General features: G+C 38.4%; 2 protein-coding genes across 2 annotated transcripts; both read right to left on the bottom strand.

The window, feature by feature from the left end:
- Positions 1-3,970: 3,970 nt before the first annotated feature.
- Positions 3,971-5,893, bottom strand: LOC104445692 (S-type anion channel SLAH1). The gene is made up of 2 exons (XM_010059607.2): positions 4,993-5,893; positions 3,971-4,441 (listed from the first exon to the last, which is right to left on the bottom strand). The coding sequence occupies exons 1-2, from the start codon at positions 5,860-5,862 to the stop codon at positions 4,175-4,177; spliced, it is 1,137 nt and encodes a 378-aa protein (XP_010057909.1). The 5' UTR covers positions 5,863-5,893; the 3' UTR covers positions 3,971-4,174.
- Positions 5,894-26,607: 20,714 nt separating this feature from the next.
- LOC104447562 (mitogen-activated protein kinase kinase kinase 18) lies at positions 26,608-27,947 on the bottom strand. Its single transcript, XM_010061284.3, has one exon. It carries the CDS (start codon positions 27,927-27,929, stop codon positions 26,751-26,753), a length of 1,179 nt encoding a protein of 392 aa, XP_010059586.2. The 5' UTR covers positions 27,930-27,947; the 3' UTR covers positions 26,608-26,750.

Raw genomic sequence — 27,947 nt, 5'->3', positions numbered from 1 at the left:
TAAGAGTCTTTGCATCACATATAGTCAAAGACATAAATTGTAATTAGTCACATTAATATTATGAATTTTATCCCACTGGAATTTTCAATATGTTAATGTGATTAATTAGGATGAAATATTATTTTATCTTTCTTAATTTACCCACATGGATTAAGGAAGGAAATATAATTTGATAGTTTCATCATGAAGTAATTATGAATCTATTCAAATTGAAAACTTAGCCCACAAGTAGTTTTTAACATTATGTGATTCACATTTTATAACATGTTTTATATCGATAAAACATGATTTAAGTTTATTTGTCTCAAATATATAATGCATAAGTTTCCTTTAACTACAATGCAATTTTACCACCTATGATTAGTTATAGTATAATTGTTCATAAGCTAAACAGTGATAACTATAAATAATGGAATTAATTAATTTTTCTCCAATTGGGGTGCATGGACATTGATTATGATATATGATCAGACGAATCACCTACTCTTACTGAGGCTAGCACTCAGGCTGAAATTACTCTTTATGCATAATGGGAGCAGTTTAACCGCCTCAATGTGATGTACATAAAGACAACTTTCTGCTAGCATTCGTTGTTCAGTCATTCAGCATAACAATGACAAAGAATTACTCAAAGCTATTGATGCACAATTTGAATCTTCAGAGAAAGCGCATGCCATGACCTTGATTATGAAGTTCTCATCTTTGAAGCTTACCAATATAAAAGGTGTACATGAGCACATTATAAAGATGAGGGACATTGTAACTCAACTAAAAAATCTTGAGGTTGGGATATCTGAATTTTTTCTTGTATACTATATCCTAAACATTCTCCCACAAGAGTATGCCCATTTTAAGATCTCTTATAACACACATAATACTAAATAGTCAATCAATGAACTTATAACCATGTGTGTTCAACATGAAGGGAGGCTCCTTAGAAGAATGTTGATGCAACATTAAGAAGATCTACTAGAATAAAGAAATAAGCAATTCCTAATGATTATGTTGTGTATCAGCAAGAATTTGATTACAATGTTGGAGCTAAAAATAATCCAAAAACATTTTCACAAGTCATGAGTTATGATAAATCCAATTTATAGGACAATGCTATGAAGGAAGAGATGAGTTTTATGACACCTAACGAAGTATAGGATTTAGTAGAGTTTTCCAATGGGGCAACGGTCATTGGTTATAAGTGAGTCTTTAAAATTAAGAAATATTCATTGGGCAACATTGAGAGATACAAAGCCAAACTCATTACCAAGGGATTCATTCAAAATGAGGAAATCAATTACACTGAGACATTTTTTCATATATCTAAAAAAGATTCTTTTCGTATTATTTTAACATTGGTTGCTCATTTTAATATAGAATTACATCGAATTGATGTAAAAACGGCATTCGTCAATAGAAAACTAAAAGAAGTAGTTTGCATGAAACAATCGGAATGATTCTTCTCTAATGCTAGTGAGCATTTGGTATGCAAGCTTAAGAGGTCTTTATATGGCTTGAAACAAGCATCACGCGAATGGTACTTGAGATTCCATGGGGTCATCTCTTCTTTTGGCTTTATAGAAAATGTCATGGATTAATGTATATAGCAGAAGGTTAGTGGGAGCAAGATTTGTTTTATTGTCCTATACATGAATGACATTTTACTTGCAACCGATGATAAGAGGTTGCTACATGAGAGGAAACAATTCCTCTATAAGTGTTTTGACGTGAAGGACATGAGTGATGCATCTAATATCATTGGCATTAAGGTCCATAAGGATAGACCTAGATGTTTATTAGAAGTATCTCGAGAAACCTATATTAATAAAGTCTTAGAGAGATTTTGGATGAAAGATTATTCATCAAGTATAACACAAATTGTGAAGGGTGACAAGTTTAATTTGAACCAATGCCCGAAGAACAATTATGAAAAGTAACAAATGAAGAACATCCCATATGTTTTCACTGTCGAAAGCTTGATATATGCTCAAGTTTGCACTCGACCTAACATTACTTTTACTATGAGAATATTAGGAAGATACCAAAGTAATTTAGGTATGGACTACTAGAGAGCTGCAAAAAAGGTGATGAGGTACCTTCAAGGCACAAAGGGACATATGCTTATGTATAAGCGGACTGACGGCCTAGAAGTAGTTGGTCACTCGAATTCAGACTTCAATACTGTGTTGATTCCCATAAATCTACATTGGGATACGTTTTTATGTTCTCTAGCGAAGCTGTATCCTAGAGGAGTGCAAATCCAACCTTGGTTGCCACTTCTACCATGGAGGCTAAGTTTGTTTCTTGTTTAAAGGCCACATCACATGGTGTGTGGTTGAAAATTTTTATATCGGGGCTTAGAGTTGTGGATTTCATTACTAGACCATTGAGAATGTTTTGTAATAATTCAGTTGCAGTTTTCATTGCTAAAAATCGCAAAAATGGTAGTTGAAGTAAGCACATCGATATTAAGTATTTAGCCATCAAGGAACGTATTAAAGATAAGAAAACGGTTATAAAACATGTAAGTATTAAATTAATGATAGTCGATCCTTTAAGTAAAGCCATGCCACCAATAAGTTATAAGGATCATGAAGTCAGAATGGGCATTAGTTCAACCATATAAATTTTTCTTTATTTGAAAGAATTTGTGAAACTTTCATTCATTTGCGATGTTTTTCTTAATAAAATTGTATACGTTCAATTATTCTGAGAAAAACAATCATGTTTTGACCTAGAATAAACATAAGGCTTATTCATTATGTTATGTTATCATATATGGGCTGGTGAGACACATTGTGATACATGGAAGATAATAATCGTTCTAAGAGAACTTATCGCCATGATTCATGTGTTTTATTTTCAGCACGAAGTTTTGTGGTTTTGGTTAAATATTTTGTTCAATGAAACATTGGGATAAAGTGGGAGAATGTAATGGTTTTCTGCAAAAATTTTAACATGTGAAACATGACTGAGTCCCCCCAAAGACATAAGAACTAGAGGAATTTAAGAGTATCTTGACCTAGATAGGAGTACCAGAAGTATAAGTATCTAGACTCTTGGACTCAGGAAAATGGACATTATTCCAAGGATCATTCTCAATGGCACACTGACAAGTTGTAGCTGTGGAGAGTTTGAACAAGGACAGTCCATTCTCAATCTCACTGCACTCAACTCCGCTGTCTCTCCCCAGAAGCATGTCAGCAATGGAAGAAATCACACCACACTGAGTTTCTTCCTCCCAAAGACTTCTTAGCCAACAAAAGCAGAACCCCAAGTTTCAACCCCTTTATCAACAACTAGCACATCCCTGCACTTGGTACCCACTGCAGCACCAAACTTTCAGTTGTGGCAATGGTCAATTCGATATCTGATTCATAAATCTAATATGAATGGAGGATGATAACTTAGATACACAATTACAAACATATTACGTTTGCAAATCTTGTGACACTCCAAAATTTTGGTTTTTTTATCTCACCAATTCTTTTGCCATAATTTAACTATTTACATCTAATACCAAGATAAAGCTATGAATGGACAACATAAATGCTTGAACAAAAAGAGCTAACCTAAATCTGCCATAAGCTTTCAGCTAGAATCATGATAGCGTATATATCCTAGTATGCATATATTGACCGACCAGCAACGCAAACAAAGGTGATGAGATCACCAATCACAATATAGGTTAAATGTATTATCTTTTGCTCATTTAAAGACAACTCCACTGCTTTTTAACTTTTTTTCTTTTGAGTACTTTCAAATGACCAATATTCACTTGAACCAATCAGTTTTTATATAAGAACTAGTGACGTGAAAAGGGGGAAAAAGCAAAAGATCGTACGCCACAAAGATACAATTTAATCTCTTGATTACGATCTCCATTTCCTCAAACACATAATAAAATGATAAGTCCACTTCCAAATGTGTCCACCTCCTCTACTTTCATTTACGAAACTAAAAGGGTTCGAAAGGACACAATTCGAAAAAAAATATAAGTTCGCTTTTGCATGATCAAATTTAAAATTTACCCACTATTACCAAGCTCTGGCCTGGGACATACAACAATGACAGACACATCATCGCAGATTATACGAATCTACCCAGGTTTCTGGATCTACAAATTCACATTAACCATCCCTCAGATAAATCACTTTTACATCAAGAACTCTCGGAGTCGCTAGAAAAACCCTAGACAGGGTTCATCATCTTGTTCTTCATCCCACAGAAGCTGGTCGAGTTTGGCCGCAGTGAAGACCAATAGACAGAGGAAAACCACGACCGACAAGGCCGATAATGCAAGCATGACTCCTTTTCTTCCGATGCCCTTCATGTCGTGGGCATATTCAGCAGAAGACACGGCGAGGAAGGTGAGAGAGAAAGAGTAAGCCCACCATGTAACGTTGAATCGCTTCATGCATTTCTCGAACAGCAAAGGTCGGCAGGCCTTGTCGAGATTTTGGAGTTCGCGAGAAATCAAATCCAAGAAAGAGTCAGTTGGAGTTTCAAGGAAGCGTTTAAATCAAGGGACATGAATGAAATATGGACTTGCTCATCCAACAACAAGACAATGGTAGTGCATGATTCGTCCATCCAACTTGATGCTGCCGTACAAGATTAGCTAAACTAGTGCATCATGTCTACGTAGTAATAAAGTCGCTAATTAGGTCTTGATTCATCAACCAATGATGGAGCGTTGAGGATTTTCCTTGCCTTACGTTATATCAGATCAATATTTATATTCGGTATTGGGACATAAGACCATCATACGGGTGGGTCGGCCAGCTCTCTCCCAAAGTGAAATAATAAAACCGAAGTTTACAATCCTTTTATACGCTTTTTTGTCCAGTAAAAATGGTTTGGATTAAAGTATATAACTTACCGAACTCTTAACGTTAATGTAGTGGAATGTCTACTAGCCAGCTTGACTAGGTTGTTAAATTTATGAGGGAAAGCAAGCAATATAAAACTAACGCGAAATGGCTTCTAGGAAATTACCAGACATGCGAATATGAAGAGAGACAAGTAGAACAGCATCTTGGAGGGTGTGTCAAAACTTCCTGAGATGGAGTTCCAGGCGGAACTTGCCATGCTCGGCACGGCGAAGAACAAGAAGAGACTTGGCCGGAGGTTTGGCGAGGAATTGTCTTCACTGGATAATCTCTGGTAGAGGGTCACGAAGATCACCAAATAGTGAATCATCCCCAGTGAAAACATGCATAGAGCACTCTCCTTCCACCCCATCAGCGCTGCTGCCCTCGCGCCCACAAGGTTCCCCAAGACGGTCATATAGCTCGCTGTGCTTGCGAACGTCGATAAGAACCGCTTCTCCGTTGTGAACCATTGCCCATAAATCTTCACATCAAGAGCTATCAAAGGAGCCGCAAAGGCCCACCAGAGCAACGTATACAGCGTACCATTTGGTGAAACCCATGGAGATGATTGAAGCAAGAGAAGCCAAGAGACCCAAGGGGCAAATAGGTAGTTCACTCCAACATGGTGCTTGAACTCTTGCTTGACCATATTGAAGTGAAGAAAGCACTTGAGTGCGTAGAGAAGAGAGAGGAAGACTTGTGTTGAGAAGGCTAAGCACCAAAGGAGATGGAAAGATAGTGTAGGAAGCTTGTGGAATATGTGATGGAGGCCTTGTGAGCTATTCGCTTGGTTGCTTAGGATCTTCCACAAGATAGCTTGGGATGAAATGGAGAGGGTTATGCGAAAGTAGCCTGCATAGACTCTGGTTAAGATTAAAGACAAGGGACTTAGAGACTTGGAGGTGGTGACTTCTTCTTGGATTGTATATAAGGAAGTTTCCATTACAGGTTGAATTGAGGGTTTGTGGAATAATTCTTGGTTTTTGTCTTCCATAATTGAGACTGATTTTTGAGTGGGGTTTGGGTTTATAAGATGATGGCTTATGCTGGAGATGAATTGCACATCATAGGTGCTTTGCTTATATAAGAGTGATGATAAGTGGAGAGCTGAGAAATAAAAAAGAAAGAAAGAAAGAAAGAGGTTTCCTGGTTGTCATTGAGGATTTGATGATAAGACATGCATTAGGGGACACACCTTAAAGGCAGATCAAATGCTGAACTAAAAAGCTGCCTTACTTTTCAAAATATTGTTTTAAAACATTATCCATGATACAAAGGAGAATCATTCTCACAGAGGGCGGTACAGGGCAAGCATAGATGCATTGTGCGATGTAAATGTCTCATTTAAATTAAATACGTCCAACTATAGTTTTTATTCATTTTTTCAGTTAGGTGGTATTTCAAATCAACTTTCATGTACTAGATCAAGACCATATCCCCAATTTTTATGCCATGACTTGAGGATGTGCAAGACACATGCGGCTGCATCGGGGTCTAAGCCAAGAGATTAAGGTTTTGGATTTGGACTCTGGACTTTTATTTCTTGGCTTTTACTCTTTACTAAACAATTTTCCAAAAAGAACAAATTAACAAGAGAGAAACCTTTCAAGGCATATCAATAATAGCCTATCAAGTCACCCAAGGCATATCGACTTATAGGATGGCAAATGGAAAATGATCGCTCAGCTTTCAGAAAGCAACGCCATGTTTATATTGCCTTATCTAGACAGTGTTCTGTTTCCTGTCACATCACATATAATTTCTTCGTTGACTCTTTGCTCGAGTTGCTGAACTTATGAATATTGAGAGGAAGTTTTTGTTTGTTTTGTTTTGTTTTACCTGTGAAAAGAGCGAGCCAGAAGTTGGGATGAGGCCATATGTTAGCATTATAGTCTTTATTTTTATCGTATAGGCCAAGCTAATGTCTTAGAAAGACTACGCTCAAGATTTCACAGCAAGAAAACGATCCTTTTTGTGACCTTGGTATGTTCTTTAAAATCTACTTGCAATGACCTGTGAAGGGATGACTTATCTCTTTAAGGAAGTCTGTCATTGAGTTATAAGCAAGAGTGAGCAATTCCAAGTTTCATATAAACCTGTCAAACAAGTGGATTGGATTGGATTTGGATCAAATCATAAATAATCCAACCCAAATCGACTCATTTAATCATTTATAACCTATTTATCGTAGTACAAACTTTTTTACTCATACCCGACCCAACTCATTCGCAACTCATACCCAATCCATTTAATTAAACCTAAGAAAGCTCATTTTAAATGATATTTTTTTAAAATGATATTTATTAAAACGCTTTCACACAATACAAATTTAATGAACAATTTTTATAATTTTTTTAAAAAATTAAGTCTTCATTTGTTTCTTAAATATTTTCCAAGTATTTTTTAGGAAAATTACAATTTTCTTTTGCCTAAAATTTGAAAATAAATTAGAAAATATTTTGTGTTGTTTGGTATGAAATATATGACTAAATTTTCTTTGTTTGGTATGAAATATATGACTAAATTTTCCTCCTTGACTCCTTTTAATTTTCTAATTTTTATTTTTTCAAAAAAATCAAATTTTTAATTATTTAATTATTTTTAAAAAAATTAAAATTTGAATTTTTTACCTTTTTATTTTAAAATATATATAATTTTAAATTTTAAATTTTTTTCTTTTTCTACATTTTCGATTGGCCAAAGGCGAGCTCATTGGCAAGATTGAGCTCCCTTAATGCCCGTGAGCTTGAGTCTCACTAGTTGTTAGCAGGCTCAAGCCTCGCTAGTCGTCAACAAGCTCAAGCCTCACCTGGCTGGTCACCGAATGTCGCCGTGCAGCCACTAATTAAGGAAGAAGGAAGAAGAAAGAAAAAGGAAAGAAAGAAAAAATATATATAAAAAAATTATAATTTCTATTTTTATAAAAGAAATATTTTTATAAATTTAAAGAGTAATAGAGAGAGTGTGAGGGTTGGACTGGAAACCCATTTAAGACCCATCTATTTTAAGTTTTCATTTTGAACACATTTAACTAGTCCATTCAAAATGTAAGTGACCCATTAAATTGGTCATATATGGGTTTGAGACCCATTTTGACACCTCTAATTTCATACAAGTTTCACCTAGTACCTAGAATTTATCTGTTGGAATAGATTCATCATTTTTTTGAAACCTATAACCTACCCTAAATACTTTGAAACTTGGAACCCACATTATCACAGGTTCCAGAATTTACCTAAGTTCTACCTATATTACTAATCGAACGATTGCAGTTAATCATCACCTTTAATGATCACCACTTACTACTAGTATACTTATCACAATTTATATTTAGACACATGAAAAATATGAAACATTAACAAAACAAAAGTTATAATCATAAAATGGAAACTCGGACTAATGGTTTCAAATTATACACTTATTATCGGACACCATAAAATACTATAAAATCGTTCGAAGATATAGACCGAGAAAAATATAAAAACTTGTTCCAAGTTATAGGTGTAAGTTCGAGGTTCCATCAACTTAGAACTGGGAATTTACCTATCAAAACAAGTTATCTAATTTTTAGAACCTAAAACCTACCATGCATACCTTAAAATTTGGAACCAGACAGGTTCTATGTATGTTGAAAAGAATGTTTCAGTTTTGATTTTTTGAAGATACTTCCATTAGAGCTCATTTAGATGAGTTTAACAAACGTATGATAGATCTGAAAAATAGCGATGAGGCCCAAACTGATGAAAGACAGTGCACCATATTATTAGCATTACCACCAGAATCATGAGACAACGTTACTCATTCACTACAAAATGGCTGTACTAGAATCATCTCGGGAGAAATAATGTCCGTCTTGTTCTCCTACGAGTGGTAAAGAAGATTGTAAGATGATGGCCTGGTGCAGGATGTAGCGTGCAAACTATAATTCAGGGTAGAGATGAACAACGGGGGTCAAGGAACAGAGGTAAGAGGAGGTTGAAATGGCCCTATAGAAGTCTAAAGGTCGCATCAAGTCTAGGGGCAAGCACAGCAAATTAAATACGTTCAACTTTTGAGTGACATTTATGCCCAATTAAATACGTTGGCTTGGTGTTTAGACTTCTTTTAAATACTCCGGAATTGAGGTATTAAACTTTTACTAATTGTCTCCGCATGAGCTTTAATACGAGAGCTAACATCCTTTGCTTCCTACAACCACATATCATAAGAAACCGATTTAAGAGACGAAGATCCTCTACCCCACACCAAATCTATTTTGGTGTCCCCACGAGTCTTGTCATTGAAATATTAAGTAATAAGTTTCGCGACTACTGTCTTTCACATGTATCAATAATTGAGATACTCGAGGCACCTCATCACGAGAGCACAAGTGGAAATAGAGAATCTCCATCCAACATCAATTTTCACTAGGATAAATGACAGAATTAATTCCTAAATTTTGATCAAATTTCTAATATCGTCATTGAATTTTTTATTTGTACAATGTGGTTTCTAAACTTCGATCCAATATACTTTTATCCCTTTTCACTATTATCCTTATGTTAATTTCTTGGGGACTAAAATGGAATCACGATACAATCAACAGATTGGCTACGAGACGAAATTTTCCGTAGTTGTAAGGGCAGGGAACTTTATGTGGCAATCTGGCCACAAAGTAGACGCAAACTTTTAACTAGGGATAAGCATGGTTCTATGATAAAATGTAGAACCGAATAAATGGAGTGGTGGGGGTGCGTTTGGGAGTAGCCTTGAGAAGCTACTTTGGAGCCCCAAAGATCCTTGGGCCAAGGATGGGGTGTTTGGCAAAAAAATTTCAAACCCCCTTTGCAAAATGTCAGCCTTCACAAGGCTGAAAGCCCAAGGCAGGTTAGGGGCTACCTTAGGCTTTCAACATGTCGAGAATGCTGAGCTGAGGGGCTAAAAAAAAAATTTCTTCCCAAATTATCATCGTTGATTTTTCGTTTTTCCGGTTTTACCCTCACTATTCATCATCTTCTTCTTATTCGCGAGCAATCGCCGACGAAGGGCAGGTAGTCGTCGGCGAACGTCACCTAGATGATCATCATCGGGGGTGGCGCGACTAACGCCGGGGGGTGGCGCAACCGATGCACGTCGCAACGACCCAAATCTAGGGTGACAGGGTCGCAAAAGAACCTTGCCACCCCCGATTTGGATCACGCGACCTCGCCGCCCCCGAATATGGGTCACGGCGGCGTCGCGCGACCTCTCGCGACCCAGATCCGGGGGCGGTGAGGTTGCGCGAGGTCGCGTGACCCCGCCACGACCCAAATCTAGGGTGGCGAGGTCCTCCTCCAACCTTGACGCCCCGGATCTAGGTCATAGCGAGGTCGCCAAAGGTCGAGGCGACGTCGCGCGACCTCACCGCCCTAGATCCGGGGGTGGCGAGGTCACCGGATAGCGGGCAACCTTTGCCGGTGGTCTTAAGGGGTTGCTTGACCCCAGGCAGCCCTCCCCAATCGCCTCTGGGGCTACCTAAGTCATATTTCGGCCGCCGGCGACAAATTTCGATCACCGGCAGCCACCGCCTTTGCCAATCAATTTTTTTTTTATTTTTCTTTTGATAATTTTTTTATTACAAAAGTACTTTGTAAATGTAATTCCCCCAAACATCATTTTGCTTAAAGGTACTTTACAATGGACTTTTAAATTATAATTTACCAAACACAATTTGCATTCTGAAAAGTCCCTTCAACCTAAAGTTTTTGCATTTTCCCAATGGCTTTCTCTAAAAGTCCAACCAAATACACCCATAGTCGATTATTTAACCTCTTCATTATGTAAAGGCCTAACGTTTGGCCCACAACGCCATGGCATACTTTTCGATCACTTCTATTAACATATCATTCGACAGGATCAACAAGATTATCTCTTTGCCTTCTACATCAATCCAACCCTATCGGCCTCTTAAATTATTTTCAACAATTTATCTATCATCGAACACCTTGGCGAAACTTTGAATTGTTAATAACGCATGCATCTTGTCTCTCCACAACTCAAAATTGCTTCTCTTGTTAAACCTGTTTATTTCTACTTTTTCTCCGGACATAATTGCAACAATAGAACATCCTGAAAGTGATCAGACAAGTAAAAGCTCATAATCAACTCCAGAAAACCCTAGTTCTAACATTATACCAGTTATTATAAAATAATAAGAAAGTTAATGGATCTTACTATTCAAATATGATGCAAGAAGAAGAAATTATCATAAATAAATGAGGAACTTTAAATAACACTACAAATTTATATGGTTCAGTTCCTAAGTACCGTATCTACTTCACAGAGAGAACCAACTGCAAAGAATCGACTGTCAATCATAGAGTTACAGAATTACAATTGGTCAATCCAACTTGGGTTTCCTAGCCCTAAATTATACCCAGGAGACCCCCAATTGTGTTAACTCACAATCTCTCATAGCATATTCACCAGAAAAAAAAAAAAAAAAAAATCATAGAGAGAATTTTAAACACTACGTTGAAATCCATATGTGTAATTCACGGTGAACCATATCTTAGGCATCGCACAGGAACTCCGCACTGACTCGATTAAGCTTTGCTTCAACAAGGCGCGGAAAAAAAATCGGTAAACATCGGCGGGCACACTCTGCACCAAGGAGGATTGCAAGCCATTCCTTAACTCTACCTGATTAGGCAACATATAAAAACGGTAAGCTCATGATTCGAGGTGGATCGCAGTATCTACGTAAAGTCCATAAATCTCCGCCTTTGTCCTCCAACGTAATTGGGCTTCCTTCGATTGAAATTCTTGGCCAATTTAATCGGGCTCAAGCTCGAGACAAAATTGACACGAACACATACTTATGGGGACGTGGACATGACCGATTTGCATTATTGGAAGCTCTAGTCAGCACAATCATATCTTCCACGAATCTATGATGGCGCTGACTAGAGGTTCCAATTTCTTGGCGTGCTTTTCCTAACTGCTAAGTTTCCTTGGTTGTCTGGTGTCGGTTTATGTCATTCGTACAGCAGTCATACGTACATGCCTTGCTTTTCCTAACTTCTTATTATTCGGCACATACTTTTAGGGACATGCGCTTGTCTCTTTAGGGACGTGCGCTTGTCTCTTCATGGCTTATTGATTTATTTTTTTCTTTTCTTGATCCTGAGAGTTTAGTTCTGCGTAACCAATCCACAAAACACACAAAATCATCGTTATTTCATGCAAATACAAATGTATTTTCCGAAATTAGGTCACTCAGATAGTTTTTGGCTTAATTACTGCAGATTTTTGGGAAATTTTCCAAGAATCATCTCAAATGGAATTTTTTTTTTAAAAGATGACATGGAGTGAATCTCGTTTTCAATAAGATCTCAAATGGCCAGCTAAATCTTAAATAAAAACCCCAACTTGCCAAGTCATGATCTTTAATTCTCCAACTTACATAAGAAGAAAACATTTCCTACTCCTCAAACGAGAGAATAATCGAAATATATAAAATCTCTTGAAACAGACCATCCTTCGAAATTACAGATGCAAAAAAAGGAAATTCTTAGGTTCCTTAGTTCGCGATTGTGTTGATTACAACTCTTGTTTGTTATCAATATTTTTGTCCGTTTATCTGGTCAACACATATTTATAAACATACATACATGCGTGTCTTTCTTTTATTTATTTTAAAAGACCTTGCTAGGCTGCTACTTTTTAGCTCCATCGCACTACGACTGCCTATGATAGCAATCGACCTTCTACCTAATTGTGAATTGATAGATGTGACGTAAATTATATATAATATTATCTTCCGTATTGCTAAAAGAAACAATCCGTGACATGCCCTATTACGATGATCTCAATATAATAAATCATCTTCAACGCCGACTTAGGCACGATGCTGGCGTGATGTGGCCGATTCTAAAAATCTCAAATTATTAAATGAGCGTGCGGTTTACCATAATTACAAATGCTTAAACGGCGAGTAAAATTAATGGAGGCGGCCGCTTCACCAGTCCGGGGGGGACGGCTAGTTGGTGTATCTTGATGGGCGAGTCATGTTGCTGATTGGTGTGAATCTGAAGAGGGTGATGCTGATATAAGTTGACGTGTTCTTGATGTTGAAGGCTTGCTGCTGCTGATAAAAGTGGTGGGTTGCTGCTGTCGCTAGTGCGCCTTTGTCTTGTTTTTGCTGCGGGTATATACTGCGTCCGCCACTCTTGGCCAGTTCTTACCCAAAAAGCTCCTTTTTACCTACAACTTGTGCGGCTTCAACATCACCCCCTTGATTTCACCTTAAACCTTTGATTGCTCCATTTAAACTCCACAATCTACTGGCCGGATAAAAGCTACGTTTATTTGGGAAAATAATTTTTAAAAAAAAATCTTAAATTTATTATAATGACATCAATTCTATCCTATTTTTTTTAGTTAATTCAATTCTAAACATTTTATAATCGTGTCATTCTATTCATCCAACCAATTTTGGTCAGTTGGCTCTAACATGGACACCGGCCCGCACTGACCGTCCACCTAATATTGATGCAAAGAATTTTTAATAATATTTCATTTTTTTTCGAATTTTTATTATATTTTTCTCTTTTCCTTTTTTTTTTTTTTTTTTTTCCTTCTTTACTTCTTTTCCGCATAGTGGCCGCGAGCCTTTGGCAAGGCTTGCTAGCCACTAGGCAAGACAGCTCCACCTAGATCTATGACACCCTAAATCTTCATTGTATTTATTATGTATATCGCACTATAGAGAAATAAGATTCATGTTTCTCCATACGGGCATTAATAGTTGTCACATGATTCTCTCTATCTTTGATAACCATAATTTATTAGCCACTTTTCACTAATTTAATTGTCAAATTACTTAGTTTCTCACCTAAATTCTTACTTGCAAATTACATCTTTTCTTACGTCATTTCTTGTAACTCTAGCCCATTAATGCTCTTTAAGCTTTCAAACCAAGAGTCCTCATTCATTCTCCACATCTCTTTCATTTTCAACCATAACTTTAAACTCTAGCCCATTAATGCTCTTTAAGCTTTCAAGCCAAGAGTCCTCATTCATTCTCCACATCTCTTTCATTTTCAACCATAACTTTAGCCTATAGATTTACAACATACATGATCTCACTCTTTTGCTTCAATAACTACAAATCAAATGGTGATTCTTATTCATGCATCTATTTGGGCTATCTTCTCTCATGCATGATCTCACTATTTTGCTTCAATAATTACAAATCAAATGGTGATTCTTATTCATGCATCTATTTGGGCTATCTTATCTCTCTCTCTCTCTCTCTCTCTCTCCATCAAGTGTTTTAACCCCAATGTCATTATGGCTTTTTAACTTTAGTTAACTAATATCTATAAATTTTAACTCATGAGAAAGACAAGTCAAGGTCTTCTCCATCTCTCATTAATAATTGAAATGATTACAACTCAAATAATGTTTCCTCATTTATGTATTTTACTTGGCTAATGATTCTCTCTCTCTCTCTCTCTCTCTCTCTCTCTCTCTCTCTCTATAATCAAATATCTTCATCTTTCTAAACAAAATCTTGACATTTGTCACTTAAGTAATAACTCACATGCTCTAAAATTGTGACATTGAACTTAGCCTATCAAATTACATAATGCATGATATCATGAATGACATAATTTTCTAATTCTAGTTACTTTATGTCACACTTATAACGCTAGTTAATTAACACAAGTTGAAGCTATTCTTTAAAATAAGTACAGAAGGAAGAAAAATTAATTTTCTCTTCTCCTCTTTGGTAAAGCAACTTCATCTTCTTGTTTTCAAGTGCAAATTCTCTTTTCCCTTTCAAAACAAGTGAAGCTCCCCCTAAATTTTAATTAAGTTCCAAAGTTCATTCAATTTGAGTTGTTTGAGCTTTAAATCTCATCTTTCAAGTATTTCTAGGTAAAAGTTGATTGACTTCATTTTCTTCTTATCAAGCTAATTTTGTTGTTTTCTTAAAAATTGAGAGTTGTTAATGTTTGCTCTTTAAATGTGATTAAGATTTTGAGTTGTCTAAGTTTTTGTTCAAGGTAAGCAAAAACCCTAGGCACTAAGTTGGGTTGATCCACTTAGTGCTTTTGACTTGGTTGTTTGTTGGTTATTGATTTGTTTTGGCTCTTGTTGTAATGTGTAGGTAAGTCTTAATGATGGTACGTGAAATCTTGTGTTCATTTGATTTGGGTTGTTAACCTCATTCTGCGCCTAGGAGGTGTTTGATAGATTTCTTATGGGTGTTTGATTGCTTCTCTATGATGTCATGACAATTTTTTAAGTGTGAACCCGAAAGTGATATTTTTGTAATTTGACTAAATTACCAAATTACTAATTATGTATTATTGATTAATCATGTGATCAATTCTTTGCATTGTCAATATTCACGTTATCGATTATTTGAGTTATCGATGTTCATGATGTCGATTTTATGAGTTGTTGATATCACATTACTGGTTATATGAGATAATCTAGGGATGCCCGAGCGGGACCCCCTTTGGAAGGTGTGTGGTTTTGGGATGAAGCAGGCGGAAGCTAGTAGGCTTGTAACGACTCGGTCCGATAAGGGCAGGGAGTGATCGTCGAGGTGGGAGGGTTGGGACAAAGAGTGGCTCTTAGCAAGCTTATAGGATGGTGAAGAAGGCAAGAATAAACCAAACTACCTACCAAAAAAAGGGGAGAGCATGTTGGGTACACCTCAAGAGTGTTCATGATGCCTCGTGAGGTTAAATAGATCATGACTAGTAACAAGTATGAAGTCATATGTGTAAGTGTTGATGAGTTTCATGACCCATATGAACTCATCTATGTATGAGTTTCATGATTAGTATAAACTCACTTATGAATGTTGATAAGGTTCATGACAAAGATGGAAAATATGTATAGTAGTGGTGAAATGCATGACATGTATAAATTCACTTGAATGCGTGGTGGTGAGATGCATGACAAGTATGATTTCACTTGTATGTGTGTGTGGTAGTGAGATACATGACAAGTATACACTTGTCTATGTATGTGTACGAACACTAGTGCATCTTACAATATGCTATCCATTTGCTTTTGGGTGAATGAACATGTAATGTTGTTAATGGATCTTATTGGCATATCATGGTAGAAAGAAAAGGAGCTTGTTTATGCATAGTTATTTTGTATTGCCTTGAACTCATATTGTTTGATTAATGCCAAGTTGAACATTAAGACGATCTCCTACTTTAGACCTAGGGATTTCATTTACTAAATTTCGGCTCGTCCCTTATTTTTCATTGTGTAAGAGGGTCTCTTTGTAAATAACGGCAAAAGGGATGAGGTGATGCCTGAGACCACCAACCCTTAGTTGGATGGTGGCTTGATTCTGGAATAGTATGGGATTAGTAGTACTAGTGGGCCCGTAACCCACAAGTCCCAAGACCAATTGTGGTTATAATAAGTACTGATATTGTGTAAAGAAGAAGCAATATATATTAAACTCGTATGACTTTCTTGTACAATGTATGGTGACGTATTTTGTATTGCTTCCGCATGCTTAATTATAATTATGAGTATAAATGGAAAAGAAACATGTAGAACGTGACATACTTGTGCCGTTACAAGAGTTGGGCAAAACAAGGCTCGCCATGACCTTGGGGCCATGGGTGAAGACAACCTCGCCAATTGTGAGTGAAGCCACCTTTACCAAGGTGAGGAAGGCCATAGCAAGGCTGGCCTTGGCTAGTGGTTAGCGATGGGAAAAAAAATAAAGCAAAGAAGGAAAAAAAAATGATGATAAAGAAAAACTAATAAAAAATTCAAAAAAAATAAAATATTATTATAAAATTATCCACATCAACTTCAGCCGGCCAAAAATGGCCAGATAGATTGAATTGGCATAATTGTGAAAGATTTGAGATTGAATTGGCAAAAAAAAAAGTTTAAAACTGAATTGACGTAGTTGTAATAGGTTTTATACTTCTCTGGTAATTCTCCCCTTTTATTTTATATAAAAAATAAAAAAATAAAAAAAAGAATGAGGTTTTACATCAAATATAATAAACCAATCCTTTTACAAACCCTGATGTGAAAATGAATGAGTTATCTATCGAAGAAAAACCTATAGGTAATGAATGGGAAGATCACAAAATTAGAAGAAGAGAGGATTTTTTGGTTAGATGCATGGAATTGGTTAAACATTTTCTTCGAACAAATATAGAATCATAATGGATGGTTTTGTGGAGGTGCATACACTGCAAGTGGCAAAACCTGGCCCAAATGGATACTTAAATACCAAAAATTCCGAAAGATACACTTAAATGTCAAAATCGAAAAAGAATGGAACACATATGTGTCAATGGCAAAAAATTCCAATGAAACAACTTATGTGCCACATTTTCTAACATTTTTACTATTGAAGTGGCAATTTAAAAATAAAATAAAAACTATCACGTTAGTAAAAAGCCCCTAAAATTAATTTTTAATATACCTATTTATTAAAAAAAATTAAAAACTAAATTATTTTAAAAAAAGAATAATAAGAACAATAAGGGGAACAATAGGTTCAACGAGGGTCAGTCGGGGTTGTTGGCCCCTACCTAAGGGCCACTACCTAAGGGCCGACGACCCTGGCCAACTGCCGATGAGGGTCTACAGGCTCTCGCCCAAATCCAAGGAAGGCAGCCAGCCCTTGGCTCCCTTAGGTGAGGGCCAATAACCCTCACTGGATCTAGGGGAATGTTGTTCCTCAAAAAAAAAAAAAAAAAAGCGAACCATCTCCCGTTTTATAAACCAATTGTAAAATGAGCCAAGAAACATTCATACCCACTCGAAGTTCCACCAGAAACATCACCTAGTTCTTCCATTACTATGTTCCAAGAAACAGACTTTCCTCCTCTTGTTCGGGAAAGTTCTAAACTCTCTTTTCCTACTTCAAAAGAGTTTATCGATCCACAAGGCAAATATAGGCATGTTCCCAAGATACTTGCCCCAACTAATGTGAATAAGCATGGAAGACAAAAAAGAACTCATGTTGTTGAAGCTGTCTTAAATTGGCAATCGGAGACTCTCCTAGCACACAACAATGCTTTCAAAGCAATTGCTTCCAAGATTAGAAATGTGCAACAAGATTTACGAAGATATGATGAAACCACCAAGAAGATGCTTTCAGATTTCCAGAAGAGGTTTCATGCCTTAGAATCTGGACAACATCTAGGCTATAACCATCTTGAAAGCCCTAGAGCAGAAATAGAAAAGCTTAAAAGAAAAATCCAAATCCTTGAGGAAGGAAGGCTCAATACATTTCCAACTACTCTGCAAGCAGATTCTCTCCCTCCTCCACCACCCCAGATGTCTATCTTTACTACTATTACACCTATCAGACAGGACAAGACAGATGAGGCTGAGAGGAGGAATCGTCTCAGAGAACTTGATCGCATAAGGAAAGAAAAGGGAAAAGAAAAGATGCCCGAGAAATCCTCCCTTATCATAAGAGAGCCCGATCAAATGACGCTGTCAAACCTGTTGGAATCCTTTTTAAGAGATTTAGGTAATCAGAAACCACAGCTTGATCCTGATCCTGTTATTCCAACATATCAAATTATGTTTCCAACAGAACCAGCTTTTCCAAATATTTTTGACACCGAATCAGACTCAGTATCTCTTTCATCATCATCATCCTTTTCAATCCTTACCATTGATTCATTTCCTACAGCACCAGTAACTTCATCAATATTCATGGCCGATCCCCCAAACTATGATATGGAATCAAATCATTAAAGGTTGTTTAGCCAAATGGTCATTCTTAGAGTGTGTCCATTTCATCAAAACAGTTTTTCACTATTGATAACATACCTTACCACAAATGGCTAGAAAAACTTGAGGAATTTCATACTTGGCTGAATACCAAAGCTATTACCAACCAAGACAAGTATGATGTTCTTTTTGACTTTGTCACAAGATTCATAGGTAATCTCAAACTTTAGTGGCAATCTTTAGTAGAACAGGATCAAATTCACTTTTTGCTCTCCCAAATTTTGGCCATGCCATTACTCTCCTATATCATTTCTTTGTGGGAAAACCTGTTGATCTTATAAAACTCAAAATAAGAGAATTTTTTGAAAGAAGATGCTACTCTCTCCAGAAAAAATATCTTGATAAACATTATGGAGAAATGCTTAAGCTCTCTATCAAATTGGAGCTGATGCAAATTTGAAGCATGTCTTCTTGACCTCCATCCCCAAAAAATTATCTCAGACAGTGGAAAGAACCTTTCTGTCCAAACAGAGAAGGATCCAGGATGTTCCATTGGGAGAAATCCAGTAAGAAATTCATTTGCACCTTGAAAAATAGTGTATTAAACGACAAATGATCCAAACTTATGTCAACGACAACAGAGAACTTAACAGGGCATGTTCTCGCCAGAACTTGAAAATCAAATGCTCCAAGAAAGATTGTGATGGTTCTTGCGGAAAATCTTCTAGAAAGAATAAGCACTTCAAGAAGCTCTAGATAAACAAATCTAGACATGGCTCTAAGCACTTCCGAAGAAAGAAGAAATAGAGATACCTATGCAAAAAGAAAGATCACTCAAGCCACAAGAAATCAAAACGATGTTTCATCTACAACCAAAAATGACATTTTGCTAAAAACTATCCTCAGGTGAAAAAAAGATCAGAATCATTTAATACATCATATAGAGAATGAAACTAGTATTTCTCTTCAAAACGATGATATTGAATATTTATTCTCTGCGGATGAAGAACCATGTGACCAAACTCTTTGTGTCATCCCTTGTTATCAAACTCCTAGTGAAATTGATTCAGATTCAGATCCTGAAGATATTTTCCATATATATTTGACTCCTTCAGAAGAAAGCACTAACATATTTTCGAGCCAAACTCATTGTCCCCATTTTCTTGTGAAAATATTCATTTCAAAGTTTGTTAAGCCAATCACTATCATTGCTCTTATAGACACCGGAGCTGCCTCTTCCATTTTAGACACTAAAGTTCTTCCTTAACAATATTGGACTTCCTGTGTCCGATATTTCAATTTTGCTTCGAGATACATTCTCTACAAATGTGAGAATCACTCCAATTATCGTCCGAGTTTTTCCACAGTGTTCTATAACCACAAAGATTTTTGGTTCAAGTCTTCCCAACAAAGATTTGATCATCGGTTGAGACATTATGACTCAAATCTCTTAACTCCACATCATTCCTGGAAAAGGTCTTAAGTTTAAAGATCAATTTTCTGAATTTGTCAATATTCAAAGACTCTTTTCCATCCAAATGAGCCTATTAGATTCGATCATGCAAAAATTATTAAAATCCTGTTTGGAATCTCATCTAAGTTCGCTCGTAAGTGTTCCCATCCTTTATGGAAAAATCCAGAATTTATTTGTTCGTCTTTCTTTAAAAAAGAATGAGGATATCAATCCAACTAAGGCGAGTCATATGGGAATGAATCCAGAACGTCTAATTTTGGCTCAAAATGAATGTTCGTAATTGTCGCAACAATGCCTTATTGAGGTTTCACATTCTCAATGGGCATGTGAAGCATTTTATGTTAACAAACATGCTGAGCAAAACCGAGGAAAGATGAAATTGGTAATAAATTACCAACCACTTAATATTTTCATTCAAGATGATAAATTCCCTCTACCTTCCAGAAACTCTCTTTTTGCTGGATTATCCAAGGCCCAAATTTATTCTAAATTTGATCTCAAAGCCAGACTTTGGCAATTGGGCATTCGCCCAAGACAGACCCAAGACAGAGTTTTGTATCCCAAATCAACACTTTAAAGGGAAAGTCCTTCCTTTTTGGGTTAAAGGTTGCACCATCCCTTTTCCAAAAGGCGATGTGCCAGATCTTCCAGCCGATCCTCTCAAGTGCAGTAATATACATTGATGACATCATGCTTTACAGTCTTGATGAGCAGTCCCACTACCAACTTCTCGAGCAGTTTGCTGAAATTGTGAAAAAGCATGGAATTATGCTTTCTCAAAGAAAGATGAACATTGCTCAAACAGAAATTGAATTTCTTGGTACGCACCTTAATAAAAGGACATACTACCCAAGGTCACATATTGCTTAGGGATTGCTGAAATTTCCTAAAGAAAACTTCACAACAAAACAAGTTCAACAATTCCTTAGGATAATTAATTATCTCAGAGATTTTGTTCCAGATCTTGCAAAGCTGCTAATCATATTGCGGACAATGCTGAAAAAGAATCTCCCACCTTGGGGAAAATCTCAAACTACTGCAGTTGCTGAATTTAAATAGATTATGCAGTCTCTTCCTTCGTTACAAATCCCATCAACTGGGAAGAGAATTCTCCAGACTGATGCCAGTGATAAATACTGGGCTGCCATTCTATTCAAAGAGATTGATGGTAAAAAAAAAAGTGGAAAATTTTCTCAAACCGAAATGCATTATCATTCCACTTTCAAAGAAATCTTGGCAGTGAAAAATTTCTCAGTTTATATATGTCATTTTCCCTCGCATGATTTTCCCGGGCCGATGGAAATGGTTTTCAAAATATTCTTTTAAAATTTAATTAATGAATTTATGGGCAAAAAAATGGTTTTCAAAATATTCTTTTTGAAATCAAACACATTGTTGGAAAGAAAATGTTTTCCCTTTTGTCAAAGCCAAAAGCCCCATCAACATGTACATCATGAAGCATGTCTTTCATACTACTTATCACAATTATAAAATTGAGAAAGTTTCAAGATTCATACCCCCCGAAGATCATTGAACAAATCCGAGAAAAACTTTGTTTAAACTCATGTGGCAATGCCATGTAGACTTGTTCGGACTCAATGGAGGTTCGATTCTTTATCCTTTTGGATTAAATGTAGATTATCCGTTCATACATCCTTTGATTTGGAAAGAATATGATTTTCCTGATCAACTTCGATGGTTATTATGATACTTAACCAATAAGTACTTAATAGCTATTGAAATTCCAACTAGAAGATTCATTGCTAACCTCACCAGGATATTTGGACTTGGCGCGGGTAAGATTGAAAATGAGAATGACAAAAACCTTTTAGATTTCTTAATTGGTTTTATCCTCCAACTCACTAAAAATGGCTTTTGGAGAAAGAATTGAGAACTATACAGCGAAACCCTGAAATTCATACTATTCTATTTTTCCGAAGACCATGGGCTTTTCTCACTAATAATGGTAACATCATCAAAGCTCCGCTGAGTACAGGAACCTCATCCTATAGACCTATTCCACATAGTGTAGAGGCTCGAGTTCACAAATCTTATCCAGGACCTGTTGGTTGTTGTGAGCACCAGTACCAAGAACTCCAAAGAATCCTATGCCAGGAAAACAATACCATTCCTCCAGATGCATGGAATTATAATATACCCAATGCATGGGATCATTATGACCTAGCATTAGAACTAAATCTCTCATCCGAGGAACATGCAGACCCCTTTAGATGGGGAGGTCCTAAGACCCCTAGCCAAGGACCCTTGTCCTTATCCCATGTCATGAACACATCTTTTACACACACCATCCAATTGGCCACAGCCAAGCATTCCTGCCGACACTGCAGATGATGACAATACATACTAGGCTTAGGAAGAAGCATCCCACTGGGCCCACAAGGAAGCATCAGCATCCACAACACACCAGCTCAACCATATCCTCATATCAGAAGACCTTGAAGCTTTTGAACAAAAATAAGATGAACATATTCTGGCGACAATCCACAACTCAAATGACTCAGACTATGACTACAATGCTCGTGACGGACAAGACCGCTAAGCAAGATCGTTGTCCATACAAGTTTACTATAGCAAGTTAATGTTCACTTTTACTGTAACAGTATGCTAGGAAAATCATTGTTCATTGTCACTGTTCATACCGTGCGAATAATTCCCTACCGAGATTTTCAGAAGCCTCTGTTTGTTTCAGGACCTGTGAGCTTGGTCCTTGTTTGTTTGTAACCTCTTATTGCCTATAATTCTCTCATGACTTTCTAAACTCTCTCTTCTTCTCTAGCCTGGTAGGATCCTCTGAGAAATGCAGCTCAAATAGTTAGAAATGTTACCATCCTAGTTCTTTACGGATGTTTTTAGGCTCTGAACTAAAAAGGCATAGTGGTTTTTTCTACTAAAAAACTGTCCCTAAAGGGCTTGAACAAGAGGTTCGCCCACTGTGGGAAGGCATACTTACAAAAAAAACTGACTTTGTCCTCCCTGGTTCTAAGCCTAAGTCCATTCAATGCGAGGGGTCGGCCACTACTCAAGTTCCGAAGATGGTGGGGCAACAATGGCAAGTAGGGGTGTGCAACCGGACCGGGTCAACTCGGTTCCCGGTTCGACCCACTCGGAAAACAGGGTTGGGAACCGGTTCCGGTTGAAACCGGTCCAAGAACCGGTTCCCAAAGCTCAGACCTGTTTGAACCGGTCCGGAATCGATTCAGAAATACCCACCCGGGAACCAGATCGGGACGGATCGATTTGGGAACCGGTTTGAGAACCGATTTTTGGGCCGCAAACAAAACCCTCTTTCTAACTTTACTCTCGGGTCTCTCACGCAGCACGCTCGTCGCTCTCGGCCTCTCACGGTCTCACCTCCGCCGATCCATCCGAGCGGAGCATCCTCGCCACCCGGCGCCATCGGCCTCGCTGCTCGAGAAGGTTGGGTGCAAGACATTGGTATCTCGACACAGTAAGTATTCCACCCCCATCGCAATCTTCACCGTCGACAGCGTCCTCCTCCTCGTCAAGCTGTTCAGCAAGTCCTCGTCCCCGCGCCGGCGCCGTCGCTGGTAAGCACGATTTTTACTCTTCGTCTTGAGCATAATTAGTTCTACCCCCGCGCCGGCTTTGTTATTTTGATTGAGTCTTGTATTGCAAGTCTGGTTTTTTTTTTTGTCGGTGGGATGAATCTTGAGAATTGGTCAGGAGTTGAGCGAACGAGCAAATGAGCATTTGAGGTTATTGTGAATCACAATTTTGGTTTTTGGGTCTGTGTTTGTTTTGTGAATAGAGATTGCTGCTTTGCCTTTTTTTGATGAGTAGCCTGGATCTGCGATTTTCTCTCTGTGAGGTTCATCTGTGCCTGTGGGCTGCAGATTTGGGTCTGAATAATTTCAACTTTGTGAATCATCTGAATTTTAGGGGTTATCGCTCTTTATCTGCTTGTGCTTTTGTGTTGAAATTGTGGTGATTGTCAATTTATCTGATTTTTTGAGCTGCACAAAGGCATGGATTTAATATTTGGAGGATTAAGCATTTGGCTACTCAGCAATTTGTTTTTATTGCGTTGTGAATATTCATTTTTGTGGACATGGCTATAGGTGTGTTGACTTGTCATGCGCTGACTCTAATGTGTCTCTCCCCTTTCCAGGGGATGCTCATGCACCTTAGAACATAGAAATGAGTCATGATCCGGTCATGGCTTCAATTTTGTTTGTTGCTCTTTCTTTGTGCCCTTTCTCTCTATGATGCTGGTCTGCTCCTATTTCACGCATGATTTGATCTTAGTTTATGTCTACTACCATGAGTTCACTGATCTGATAATAACACATAGTTCTAGGTGGCAAAACTGCTTCATCATGTTAGATATATATATGATGTATAACTGAGGAGATATTATGAAATTGGAGTCTCAGTCGATTGGAAGAATTTGAAAATTTCTTAACTATAGAAGTAATTGATGTATCTTATTTGCTGTATTACCTCAAAGGCTAAATTTCTTCTCCCTATGTATTTGGTGTTTCCTTGGGTTTTTCGATAGATGAAGGTAAGGGGCTCAAAAAAGGTTTTCCTTTCGGTTGACTTGAATTTGGTTTAGCACCAGAACCTGTTATGATCATATCATCAGTAGATTTGCACTTCTTATTTTTTCTTTTGAGTGGATTGATGGTCAACTTCTTCAATGAGGTATCACTGAAAAACGTTTGTCTTGCTTGGTGTTGGCTTCCTAATGAAACTTTCATGTTCTATTCCTTCCACCAACTTTGTCTTTCCACTGTATATATGTTTTGATAAATTATCATCAATTGAATCTTGTTATAGCCCAATTTTGGAGTATCATCTTTTGGTCTTCAAAAATTACCATGTGATTTTACTTGCAAAAGAGCCCTTTACAATGACATGTCATTAATGCTCTATATAAGATAGTCAATATACCCCATAGGATCAACTAAGGTTAAGGGCATACTTATATGTGTGAAAACACGCCGTTTTGATTCCCATGAATACAAACATTTTCACTTTGCCTACCTAAGGTCCTAAGGTGGGTGCCTAATTTTATAAAAAATATAAGAGTGATTACCTAGAGGATGATTTTTGGACACAAGTAATATCCGCTTGAGAATCCATGTTGTTTTGGACTTATACATCTTTCTTGTGAAAAACAAATGCCTCAAGTTGTTGCATTCTTTTTTTTTGTTTCAAGTATGCTTGTTGGCATTGTTGCAGCTTAAATATCATGGAAGTGGTCAAGATGCGATGATTGGTTTGTTGATGGGGCATTGGAATACGATCAATTCTTCTTTCTGCCTTTTCTTTACAACAAATACTCTCTTTCTTTTCCTTTTCTAGTGATGTTATGAGGTACTATAGTGAAAGCTTGTAATTTTTTAAGACTAAATAAAGCTCGGAGTAGAATAGGTTCAAACTTAAAGTTGTTTTTTTTTTAAATGGAATTAAGCTGATGTGGTACCAAAAAAGTTGATAATTGAGTGAGTGAATGTTGATGATTGGAACCATTGAGGTTTATCCCAGTAGTCACCATTCCCAATAAAGTTCAAATTCATATCTTCTAAGGAGTTGGGATTGAGATATTTAGTTTTAGATGTGGGTTTTCACACTCTGTAAAGAAATAAAACAAAAAACTAAGAATAAATTGAGAACTATAGTAGGATAGACAAAGAAAAAATGTTAACGATTGGAGCAAATATTTTTATTTAATTTTCCGATTAACCTCATATTAAAATGGGATTGAGCTTTGTTACAAGGGCAAGCCCAATTTGTACTGTTCATGTCCTGTTGGCCCTCCCCCAAATCCATAATGAGTAATGTGTTTCACATCAACAAGCCCAGCCATTGAATCGTACCTAAAATACTCGCAAACCCTTTTTTATCGGTACAACAAAAATAGTATCATCTAACGTTCCGTAGGCTCTCGTCGTTATCTTGGCCACATGCCAACCCACCTGAACCTCTCTCTCTGTCTCTCTATTGCTAGTAATGACTAGTCCCAGCACGTTCCCAATCCTAAAATACCCTCCGCTTTCAATTTGATGTCGATTTCACCGTCTCTTCTCAACGCTGAAGCTACTACTATCCTAAGTGTTTAAGAAATTCTTCTCTGCCTGGAACAGGCACTAGAATTTTTTATTTTTTTTTGCTCCCTAATGGGTCCTTTGGTCAAAGGTCTAGACCTTTTGGTTATGGACAGAACACCAACGGGTGCTGTTTTTTTTTTTTTTTTAACTCATAATATGGACATTTTGTCGTTCATTTTGTTTAGGTAAATTTGAAAGATGGTGTTAAATGTATCAAGGTGATTTTCTTTTTCTTGTGCAAATTTTGTGTTTGGGCCCCAAAGAATGAACATTCTTGTAAATTAACATCAAAAGGACAAAAAGAACAAAAGAAAGGAAGAAGCTAAAGCATGTCAAGTGAAGAAATATGGCAAATGCAACGGTTCCCAAGATGGCGTCTTGGCAAGAAACGAACACGAAAGAAGGGAAAAGAAAGCCCTGATGTACAGACATAGATAGGTGAAGATGCGAAGGAATGCAAGGGGAAAAATCTGGAAATTTTCTAACTCAATTTTCACAAATTTGACAATTCCACATGAACCAAGAACATTACATCCCCAGAGAGTCGAATCGTCGTCTCCCTCTCGCTCCCGATCAGAGCTACTCTCAGGATGTCCATACCTACAAGAACCCACCACCAACCCTTCTTGATCTTCTTGATCTTCTTCTTGAACTTCTTCTTCTTCGTTTGCGTTTTGCATTTGCTCTGGGACTGGTTTCCGGTGCTTCTCTGTTCTCTTCGCTGCTCCTGACCGTGACCCAACTCTCGTCCTGCTCCCAATTCGGCATTTGAGGAGGAGGAATCGAATTCGCGCTCCATTCGCCGACCAACTGCTGAATTCTCTCGCCTGGAGGGCGATTCGGAGGACTCCTCTGAAGCAGGGGATGACAGGGCTCTGAATTTTCGAGGGATGACCAGATCGCCGCTTGCTCCAGCACGCTGGTCGGAGATTCGGTGTCTGGGATTTTGGTCTGGGCTTCCTCCGAGAGGAATTCGGGAGCTTCTTCTCCTACTTCTTCGAGAAAAGGGTGGCGGAGGAGCTCGCCGGCCGACCACCGCTCCGACGGGTCTCTCCTCAGGCACTTGCTCAGAAAGTCCCTGCATTGCTCGGACAGGAAGCTCGGTATCTCCGGCGACTCGCCGGAGAACCCAATTCGGTGGATCGCGGATATGGGGTCGGAGACGTCCGCCCACGGCGGCCGCCCGGTGGCGATTTCGATGACCGTGCACCCGAGGGACCACACGTCGGCCGCGAACCCCGGCCGTTCTCCGCGCGCCACTTCCGGCGCCATGAAGAGCGGCGTCCCGCCGACCGGTCCCTCCGCCGCCCAGTCGCCGCCGACCCGGCGAGCCAGGCCGAAGTCGGCGATCTTGGGCCCCTCGCCGGTGATCAAGATGTTCTGCCCCTTGATGTCGCAATGCGCGACCCCCCTGCCGTGGACGTACTCGAGCCCGCGGAGGATCCCCCGCGCGCACCACCGGACCGCCGGCTCCCCGAGGCGGCCGCCGCGCACCCCGGCGGCGGCGGCGGCGTCGGCCAGCGTGCCGCGCGGGGCGTACTCCATGAGCAGGTTGCACACCCGCCGCCCGCCCGCCTCGCGGGTGACGTCCCAGCCCCGGTACGTCACGACGTGGGGGCAGTCCAGCTCGGCGAGGATCGCCCGCTCCCGCCGGAGGGACTCGGAGCGGGAGGCCTCGGCCGACTTGACGGCGAAGACGTCGCCGGAGCCAGGGGCCGCCGCGACGGAGACGGCGGCGGAGGAGCCGCGGCCGACGGTGGGGCCCCTGGTCCAGCTCATCGGGGAGGCGGAGGGGAG

This window comes from Eucalyptus grandis, chromosome 11 (genome assembly GCF_016545825.1).
Source record: "Eucalyptus grandis isolate ANBG69807.140 chromosome 11, ASM1654582v1, whole genome shotgun sequence".
Lineage (NCBI taxonomy): Eukaryota > Viridiplantae > Streptophyta > Magnoliopsida > Myrtales > Myrtaceae > Eucalyptus > Eucalyptus grandis.
This window is presented reverse-complemented; position numbering and strand designations above follow the sequence as displayed.